The 11,193-nt window shown below is 45.3% G+C and overlaps 1 protein-coding gene across 2 annotated transcripts in view; it reads right to left on the reverse strand.

Annotated features, from left to right (window-relative positions):
• Positions 1-10,495, reverse strand: part of PLA2G12B (phospholipase A2 group XIIB) — a 41,704-nt gene extending 31,209 nt beyond the window's left edge. The window contains exons 1-2 of one of the 2 annotated variants that reach the window (XM_083148447.1): positions 10,200-10,495; positions 2,099-2,175 (exon numbers count right to left, since the gene is read on the reverse strand). In XM_083148447.1, coding sequence (XP_083004573.1) covers positions 2,099-2,175; positions 10,200-10,428 — 306 coding nt within the window. In that variant the 5' untranslated portion in view covers positions 10,429-10,495. Of the gene's footprint in view, positions 1-2,086; positions 2,176-10,199 lie in introns of both variants that reach the window. The other variant, XM_083148446.1, reaches the window with a different exon arrangement.
• Positions 10,496-11,193: the final 698 nt, after the last annotated feature.

Consider the following 11,193-nt stretch of genomic DNA (forward strand, 5'->3'; position numbering starts at 1 on the left):
CCTTTGACGTTAGCTCTGGCTTTGATCAAGCCATCCTTCATCGAAACACTAAGTATGTCAAAGGCTACTCAGCCACTGCACATACGGGGAAGCGGGTTGGAAGGAAAAGCTTTCATGGTGCCATCAGAGGCATAGGGTGGGAGGGTGGCTTCGGTGGTGCTCAAGCTCCAAGAGCCAAAGAGGAGAGAGTCTGCGCCACCAGCCCCCTCTTCTCCTACCTCCGGCGCTTGCCAGTGGCTACTGTCGCAGCAACAGGAGCCGCTGGTGGTGGAAGCAGCACCGGGGGTGCAGAATCTCCATCCACAAACTGACAGACACCTTGAGTCCCTCCAAAAAGGGCCACTGCCTTAAAGGAGAAAGACGCTAGTATCTGTAGCGTATATCAAGAGCGCAGTGCACCATGCATTACCCAGAAGTGTGGATTCTGGGAGTGCTGGTGCGCTGTTCAACAGCAGCCCCCTGAGAACTGGCAACAAGCGTGTAAAACCCCCCTATCAGCATGCATGTAATGCAATGCAACGAGAATGTAACCTTCCCTGGGAGCGAGCATGTAACACCCCTGGCAGCATGCAATTAACCCACCTATCAATGAGCAGCGAACCTGCACTGACAAGGAGCATGTAACCCTCCCAGGCAATGAGAATGTAAACCCCCCCTGGTAACTAGCACATAACTCCCCCTGCCCCCCCCCCCCCTTTGTTACGATCATGTAACTACCCCCTGGCAAAGAGCATGTAACCCCCCTGGCAATAAGCATGTTACCCCTCTTGGCAAGGAGCATGTAACACCCCTGGCAACGAGTATGAAACCTCTGGCAATGAGCCAGAAATACCTGACAACGAGCATGTAGGTAAGCAGCACTTCAGGGGGCATTATGTGTATAAGCGGCACTACATCTTTTGGCATTAAACACCTGGCAACGAGTAATGAGAAACTTTACTGTGGGGCATTTTTTGCCAGGGCATTTTATGTGTGGGACATAAAATGTTGTCAGCACCATAACTGTGTGTGGCACAATATGTAATAGGCATTACGGTATGTGGCATAAAGTGAAACATACCCTGCTGTGGACACCATGGGCCTTATTCTGATCGGTGCGGATATTCCCGCATGCGGACGGACCGCCGATGCTGATCGTCTGCGCATGTGCAGAGGTCACTCTGCGCATGTGCAGGCGATTTCGCCGCACGGATTCTTTATACGCCGCACAGGGGGCGTAGAGGGGCGTGAGGGGCTACTTAGCCTCATTACCCTATGCATACGCCCCGCGTTTCATGGGCGTTCCCATGCAAACGCGGGGCGTATGCATGGTAATGAGGCCGTGACGCGTGGGTACGGGGCGGGCATCTGACATCGCCGGATGTCAGCTGCCCGCCCCCATACATGATTTCACACGGACAAGTGTCCATGTGGTCTTGTGTTGCGGGACCTGGTGGAGCGTGCGGCCCTGCATTCGATGTTCGGCGACCATCGAATGCAGGGGCTGCTCCCAAGACGGAGGAGGCGTATCCCCGTCCAATTTCATGCGGATCGCCACATATCCGCGTACGGACGGCAGGTGGCGATCCGTATGGAAGGCGGGGATTCGCCTGCACGGTTGCGGCCGCATATTCTGATCGGGCCGCACCGATCAGAATAAGGCCCCATGTCACCTACCTACTCCTCTGGGTGCCTTGATTGCAAATGGATTAGCTACTGTAGTATTCGCATGGCTGCAACGGCATTCACAGCTGTGCACACAGGCGGAATTTCATTATAGCGGGTAGGCATCCAACTGATTGCTGGGTTCCAAAGATTCGCAGCACAGTGGTCAGGTTGGAATCAGGCCCAATGTCTAGTCTCTGCCCATCTCTTAATCAGACCCATATATAGTAATTTGTGTGCCTCAATTCTACATGGTGGTAATTGTTAAGGAAATGCATTTTGTTTACAAAAATATATACAAATGTAATTTTTATGGCCCAAGTTTCTTATAGTATGTTTTTCCCCAAACTGATTTAATGGATATGTTGATGGATATGAATAGTTAAAATTAAAAATTGTAATGGTTTAAGCTGGGAATCCAGTTGATGTTAGTGGTACATACACTCTCTGGTACCTTGAGACCAAGAAAGTAGGAGCTGCAGCCATTGGGTTCTGGGGCCTTGTAGTCTGGTCTGGGTAGAGGGGCTTTACCTGTAATCAAAAAATGACAAAGAACCATAATTAAAGCAGTTTCCCTTTTACATAACTAAAATACCAAAGGTCAATATTTACCTTAACGGTTTTCCAAAACTTTGACTATTTGGCTGCAACCTTGAAATATCTACTAATGCAATCCCTGGCCTGATTCTAATCTAGAGAACTGTGATTTGCAAAACTGGAACATTTTCGACACATCAGTAATCCTTTTCAGTGAATTATAGTTTTTTAATAAGGCTTTATATAATTCTTGTATATATATATATATATATATATATATATATATATATATATATATACATACATACATACATACGATTACTGTATTCAAAATTAACTGACTTCAGAAAACGTATCTGGAAACAACATAAATGACCATAATAGTGGGGCAGCAGTAAAGTAGGTATAATGTACTTCTTATGCCTCACTGACAAAGGATTTATCTGAGCATATACAGATGGAGCGCTCCTGGTGATAGAGTCGCCCCTGCCCCTCCTCCGGAGGCCGCATGCATGAGACGCTTGTGCACCCCATTCTGTTGGAGGCCCCTGCAACTGTCTCCCGCCACTCCCCGTCTTGTCCGCTCTTCCCTGCATGCTGCCCGCTCTGTGCCTGTCTCCCTGAAGCGGATATGGGCAGGGAAGCACCCAGTCCCTGCACCACGCCGCCTTGCTGATGCAAGTGAGATATCTGCTCATGCTTCCCCTTTTGCTGGCCACGCCCCCCAGCGCTATGGATATGTCACATTGGCAGAGGCTGGCTCCATCATATATATTGTTGTCAAAGTCTGCACAACTGTCCATTTGTCAAAGTAAAGCTGGGGGCACACTATATGATTCATGGCACTACAGATGCGGTGCGCTCGGATGAACGATACCGTCCCCGGGCCCCCTGCTGAACATGCAGTCATTGAATATATAGAAACATTTGACTGCATGTTCATGTTCATGATTATAGAGGAAGTTGTTAATGATACAGTGGGTACATACTAGACGATATGTGTGATAATATTGCCATTGCCATGCATATTGTGTGCAATTATTGGGCTTTATTCAGACCTGATCAATGCTGTACAAATTTGTAGTGCCCTGCGATCAGATAGTCGCCACCCAGACAGAGTGAAATCCCACACTGTGCAACTCTGTGTAACTCAGACCCTTCCGCAACTCTGCCACAGAGACAGGCTGATTGAGGCCAGAGCTGATGTCACACACACCCTCCCTGAAAATGCCTGGGCACGCCTGTGTTTTTCCTGACACTCCCAGAAAATGTTCGGTTACTACCCAAAAACACTGACTTCCTGTTGAGAGGGGACTGTGGATATGCATACACAGTCATTCAATATCCATCGGCATGCAAATTTGCACAACAGCGATCAGCTCTGTATAACCCCCAAGATCCACATCTTGTGCCTATGGTGTGAAAACATTTCCAGGATGCTCAATCAGAATGTGTCTGGAGATTGATTAGATATCGGGCCTCATTCAGAGATGGGCCCAAACCTGCTTGTTATGCAGTACAGTGATTATCACCTGACTGGCACATGCATCTGATTTGCATTGAGAATGTTCTTGCAATGGTGATTTATTTGTGAAGTGATTGACAGTCAGGGACCATTGGGTGAAGGTTAAACAGAGTGGCATCAAAACTCAAGGCATTTGGCGATCATTTTCAAGGCTATTGTAGCTGCAATCCTGTATGCTCTGACCAGGCTGCATAGCTATAGAGCTACTCAGAAGTTTGATCATTGCTGCGTCTTTGTAAACATATACATAAACAACAATAATAATAATAAGCATTAAGCACAATGTAGACACATTCTATGGGCTGGAAAACACACAAACCTTTCAAATTCCCTAGAAACTAGGCTCATCATTCACTCCGTACCTCATGCCTCAAGGTATTGGTTTAGCCTACAAAAATGGCTTCCCCCTCTGACTTTAAAAGTACCTTAAATAATAATTAATGGTTCATCACATTAGGCCTGGACCTCTTGTAATGATTATACATAACTAAAACTCTATGCAGTATAATTTGTCAACATTCAAAATGTCTACATTGTGTCGACAGGCACTGCATGTCAACAGAGGGCATGTCAACATGTTCACTGAGTCGACCCCCCCCCCCACTGTCGCTCGCAGATTTCACCCACATAAACATCCATTTGAATCCTTGTATGATGTCACCCTCAGCACTCTGCGACATGGCCGATTTACCATAGGAAGCCCAGCGTTCCCATGGGTGCAACCCATGCTCACCACCCCACGTCCACACTGCTCCGCACAAACAGGCCGGGGACTGTACAAGTCACTGCGTCCATTCCCAAACGGTGCCTGCACATGTGTATAAATGCTTATGCACAGAAGCTGAACATGGCCCCCTGTGCGAATGTGTGTGGGGGCAATCATATTAGATTGACCCCCATAGTCCGCATGTTCATAATGCTGATACCCATTTTCAAACCTAACATGACTCCTTACATTTGTATTGTCAACATTATGGCTATGTTATGTAGGCATGACCTATGTTTACATGGTACACAGAGGCGTAATTCTGGGAGGCAGTGGGGTCATCTGCCACCTGCTACCTCGGGCACATCTCCTCCCCTGTGCGTTGAATAAGTTCCTTGAAAGCCATCAATATCGCTTCTGTGGCTGACTACCCCTTCTTTTGAGCAATATTGTTCACCGTATCGTCTAGTGTGTACACTCAATATTGGTAATGTTGTGCGCCCCGCGTGTGTTTACCGATGACTGATGTCTTCCAAACATGCAGGTCAATTTGGCAAGATAGCCAAATATACATAAATACATACATTCTGGTGTTGACATTATGACTGACTATATAGTGAACCTCGACTTGCTGACATTACCTGCATACTAATGAGGACAATGGGGGCAATTCTGGTTGATTGAATTTGCAGCCTTGCGAGTCCACCAAACCCTGCCTTGCAAATGGCGGCCTGGCCGCCACCCATTCACAAGGGCGATTCCCTTACACAGTAACAGCCATTCGTGGCCGCACGCACCCAGTGTATGCACATGGGCAGAAATTACTCTGCGCATGTGCATATGCCCACCATGAGACCCCTTTCCCAATGAGCAGTAAATACCCCAATCAGAGGCCCTTATTCAGATCTGATCGCAGTACAAATTTGTTCTCAAAATGGGCAAAACCAGGTGCACTGCAGGTGGGGCAGATGTAACATGTGCACAGAGAGTTAAATTTGGGTGGGGTGTGTTAAAACTGAAATCTAAATTGCAGTGTAAAAATAATGAAGCCAGTATTTACCCTGCACAGAAACAAAATTACTCACACAAATCTAACTCTCTCTATACATGTTACATCTGCCCCCTGCAGTGCACATGGTTTTGCCCATTTTGAGAGCAAATTTGTACTGCGATCACATCTGAATAAGAGCAAGAAAGTTATAATTATCACCACCAAGGTATTTATGTTCCTGGAAAAACAGTTCAGAGTCTGTAATGCATGATAATATGTACTGTTCCTAGCGGCGTAGCGAGGGCGGAGCCAGTGGAGCACAAGCTCTGGGCGCCGATTGATCACCGGGTGCCGGAGAGTGCATCACCATCCCGCCTGCCTTGTCCGCTCCCTGCTAACCATTGTGCATGCTATTTTTAATTGAAGTCTCCTGCTCACCAATAAGCACTTGCAGTCCATCAGTCAATCAGAAGCATTGGTGCATGCTGAACTGTGAGTGCCTACTGGTTAGTGCCGCAGTCCAGCGGGAGACTGGCCCTCTTGCGCCACCAGGGCTGGACACACAATTTGACTGTCCTGACGGAGGAGGGAAAAGAGAAGACTGGGGAACCTCCCCTACCGGAGCCGAGGACGCGGCCCTGCTGGTGCCGAGGCCACGACCCTGCTCCCACAGGAGCTGAGGACGGGACAATGCTGCCGCTGGCGCCGAGGCCACGACCCTGCTCCCACAGGAGCTGAGGACGGGACCATGCTGCCACCGGCGCTGAGACCCTGCTCCCGTCAGAGCCTAGGAAGGGACCACGCTGAATGATCGCACCTGCAGGAGAGCTCCAGGGATATGCATCTGACTGGGGTGAGTCCAGCTACAGTATGTACACAATGTACATTCTATGCATGGGTCAGTGTGTGTGTGTGTGTGTGTGTTTTTTGGGCACAATGTGTGTATATGGGGTCACAGTGTGTGTGTGTATTGGGGAAAAGTTTGTGTATACAGTATGTGTATGAGGTGTGTGTGTTTTTGGGTACGGTGCATGTCTGTGTATTGGGTCACAGTGTGTTTATGAGAGCACAGCGTGTGTGTGTGCTAAATTCAGGGTTGCCTACCCTCCCGGAATGGCCGGGAGGGTCCCAAAAAATTGTGTCCCTCTCCCGGCTCCCGGAAAGATATGTAACCCTCCTGGTTTCTGGGTGACCCCATGCTCCCCCTGTTCCTGGCTATCTCACCCCTGACTACGGCATTTAAATAACCGGATTGTCTGATCTCCAATGAGGGGGCGGGGCTAAAGTGTCAGATTCGCATCATTTTATCCCCGCCCCCGCGACGGCGAACAACAAATCGGGTCATTTCCCATCAAGGGGCTGGGCTTAGTGACATCTCCTCTCTGGGCTTCTCCCGTAGAGGAGATTTAAAAAGTTGGCAACCCTGGCTAAATTACTGTCTTGCCCTTGTTCCCAAAAATCCTAGTTTTAGCCCTGCAAGTGCTGAGGACAGGGGGACCCATAGCACAGAGTAGTAATAAAGTGTGTAGGGTAATGAAGCATGTAGGGACTTATTATATAGTGATGCAATACAGTGTATAGGGGGTGTGATGTAGTGCAGGGTGTAGGATGATGCAGTGAAAGGTATAGGCAATATGGGGATGTAGTGATGTAGTGCATGGTATAGGGGGATGTACTGTAGTGATGTAGTGCAGGGTATAGGGGAATGTGTAGTGTAGTGTAGTGTAGTGATGTAGAGTAGTTATGTAGTGCAGCATATGGTGATGCAGAGTAAGGCATGTGGGGGGACACGCTATGAAGGGGCCATGTGACAGATGCTTAGGGCATTTGGGCACACAGGCATGTGGGGAACACGCTACTGTAAAGGGGGCCCACATTCCACCACAGTACTAATTGCATGCCCTAAATATGCCCGTGCTCTGGGCACCGTGGCACCTAGCTACATCACTGTCTCTTCCATCTGACAATATTATCTCATGTTATTATAATGCTGCAATGTGGTACATCTTTTACATCAGATTCTCTTCCCGGGTCTGTGTAGACTGAGGATAACATATACTGTAATTATTAAAGTCAAATGTAACGAGGATATATTGCATTGAATGCCTACAGTAGTGTCTCTTCTTCACAAACTTTACATTGAATTGAAATGTCACTCTCCAAATTAAATGTTATATCTTGTTACTGGCCACAAATTCTGCAGCTGTTCTTACTATGTACTAGTAACTAGTTAATAGTCAAAATGATGGCTTCTGCAATGTACTTTCACTTTGACCTGTGACCGTTTTTACTTTCACTTTGAGCTGTGACAGTTTTAATCCCACAAACTCTTCACCCCACCCCCAGATTCCTCTCACTATGTCGACCAATATAGGTCGGCAGTCAATAGGTCAACATGCTCATAAGGTCAACACAAGCATTAGGTCGAAATGGAAAACGTCGACATGAAAAATGGTCACATTAGTTTTTCATGTTTTTTCCTCAAAAAACGGTGGTTTTTCATACTATCCAAGTGGAAATAGAGTGAGAATATAATGGTGTGCCGAGCCTAGCGAGGCACCATGTCCGAACCATGTGAGGGGATGCGGCACACATATACGATGTCCATGTCGACTTAAAGTGACATAGACGGCAAATAACATGAAAAACTCACGTCAACCTTTTTCATGTCAATCTAATGCTTGTGTTGACCTTATCACAATGTAGAACAAATTCATGCGTCGACAATGTGACTGTTGGCTTATAGTGGTCGACCTAATGACTGTCAACCGAATTACTGTTGACCTTACTGCTCCTACCTCCAAATTCTGTCTTCACAGCTCCCTGTCTCCATATCCAGCAAGTTTGAAACAGATCAGTGTCCCTGAAAAATTGCCTTCACTTTCTGTTGTAAGTAACTTGGTCCGTCTGTATATATATATATATATATATATATATATATATATATATATATATATATATATATATATATATATATATATATATATACATAGTTGTAGAAAGCGCTCGGCACTCCTCGTCAACCGATGCAACTTGTGTGGTGCCTTTTGCTCCCAAACAGGGAAATATGGAATATATATATATATAGAATATATAGTAGGTCCAGGCACTCGCATCAGACAATCAATTTCAGCAGAAAAAAAACAGAATACAACAGGTATACCTGTTGTATTCTGTTTTTTTCTGCTGAAATTGATTGTCTGATGCGAGTGCCTGGACCTACTATATATTCTATATATATATATATATATATATATATATATATATATATATATATATATATATATATAGAGAGAGAGAGAGAGAGAGAGAGAGAGAGAGAGTCAGGGGGTGTCCGGCACTCGTCGCATTCAGGGTATACCTGCCCGGGTGCCTTCCTAGGTAGAGGATTTCTACCATATGTAAATGAACGGATACAGGCGTCACTCCGGGGCTTCAGTGAAAAAACTTTACTGTGTGGCGGTCTTGTTGTCGTTTGGCTTGAGAAAGGGGTGCAGCCCCGAAACGTTGCCTGTATGCACCAATAAACCCTCTTGGTTTTTGTTCACCTTTACCTGAGTGCCGCCCGTCTCTGCTTCCCATATTTCAGGGCAGGAGATATCCTGCTCATAGGAGGGCACCAGGGCAGCTTCAACCATCAGCAACAGGGAGTGCCGGATACAATTGTCATATATATATATATATATATATATATATATATATAGTCACAGTCCAGAGCAGCACACCTTGACCAAATAGCAATGGACGCGGTGCCATCCAATCCCCCTCAGGGTTCATACAACACTCCAGACGGCGGCACTCGACAAGAACGGAATGTCCAAGCAGGTAAGTATTACGATAATACTTACCTGCTTGGACATTCCGTTCTTGTCGAGTGCCGCCGTCTGGAGTGATATATATAAGTGATATATATATAATTTGTTGTTTGTAGTGTTTATGCCTAGAACATTACTTTGTTTTTGCAAAGATATGAAAGTAGTCTTCTGAGTCCTGACGGTTAAAGTACATTATGTTTGTCAGACAAAGTAATGGCAAAAGAACCCATAAAAATCAGACCGGTTTAATTTGGAGTGGAGGATGGACTTTAAATAGGAGGCCTAAAACAAGACAATATTTTGGGCAATATTCCAGAGGTTTGAGTTTTATTAGGGCATCTACTCTGCTATTGAAAACTAATTTAATAGTAAAAGAATTTTCATTTAATAGTATTACTACTAGTACATTTATGAAATTACTTCCCAGCAACTGTGCAAGAGGTTAAAAAATAAGGGGATTAAAGAATTATTGTGTAATACAAATATCTATTTTCCAAGGACAGAAGTCAAACAGTGACACCCAGTGGCCAGTTTATCAAAATCTATTTTTAAACGCACTTTACCATAGTATCCCTGCAATTTAATGTATCCATTATTCTCAATGGGGACTGCAGTCTAGACTCTATTTACCAGTTCTAGAGAGTTTAGGTGTTTTTTTTTGCTAAATATATCCTATTTTCCCCCATTATTATCTGCACTGTATTTGTGAAAATTATATTAATAGAGCTGGGGCAATGACGGTCTATTAATTCTGTGGTGTGTTTTGGTGCAGAAGGCCTAGGACTGGGGAATTTAAGGCCACATTCCATTTTAAAAACATGAACATGTCACAGCCAAATGCAGAATCAGTGTTTAAAAGACATTTTGCTAATTTCTAGCAGAAATATTGTATTATGAAAACCCATTGACCTAAGTGTTTACAGAATCCAAATACTATGATAAAAATGCACCCGCTTGGATTACCATGAAACAACAACTTACCATATCGGCATTTGTATTGACAAACTCCATTTCGTCCACCCAGGAGTTCCAAAAAGGAGTCAAAATAACCATTAACTGCCTCAAATCCATCGCGTATTGTACCAATACCCCAGTCTGCAGAATCTTCAGGGGGGACCTGGTTGTTGGTGGTATTTTGTGTTACATCGTCTGTACTAGCAGCTATGCTAAGTGCCAGGCACAGCACAGTGGCTCTGATGATCACCCTCATCCTGTGCTGAGACCTCAGCTGTGCAGTTTCCCTGTGTTGTGAGGCTGCTGTTTCTATAATGCCTGAGAATGGACTTTACACACTGAAATAGTAACTGAGGTGAGGTCACTGCAATAATAAAAATACTGGGAACATTCAGTTCAAAGGTTGGCCCTGGTGGAAGTCTGACCAGGAGATGATTAGTCAGACTCTTAGCTATTGATTTCTCCAAATCTAACTAGGTCCACAATTTTTTTAGCCATACTCCCACAATTGCAGGTCTTATGTTTACAGAAACAATTTAATACAACAAAAAAATATCAGCTATGGTGGCAGGAGGGTGTTGCTGGACAGATACAGGTCAGATGCTGTGATTTAATTATAAGGAGCTCTAAACGGATTCGGTATGAAATCCCGACGGTCAAAATCCCGAATGGGTCATAATACCGCCAAGGACAAAATCCCGACATTTAAAATCCCGACAAGGTCAAAATACTGACATATAGAATGTACAGGTGAAACAGCCAACATCACTTTGTGTCGACAGGTCACGAGGCCAACAAGGTTTTTTTCCACAGTTTTTTTTACCCGAATGTCGACACGGTTGACATGGATACAGTTGAAAGTGAACTGCAGCCCCTCGCTTTGCTCGCTATGCTTCGGGCACACTATTTTATTCTCCCACCACGCCCTAGTGGATGGTAGGGCATGAAATACCGCTGGCACATGTCGGGTAAAAAAACAGTGAAAAAAACCATGTCGACCTCGTGACCTGTCGACACAAAG

The sequence above is a fragment of the Crinia signifera genome, chromosome 6 (assembly GCF_055691185.1).
Source record: "Crinia signifera chromosome 6, ASM5569118v1, whole genome shotgun sequence".
Classification (NCBI taxonomy): domain Eukaryota; kingdom Metazoa; phylum Chordata; class Amphibia; order Anura; family Myobatrachidae; genus Crinia; species Crinia signifera.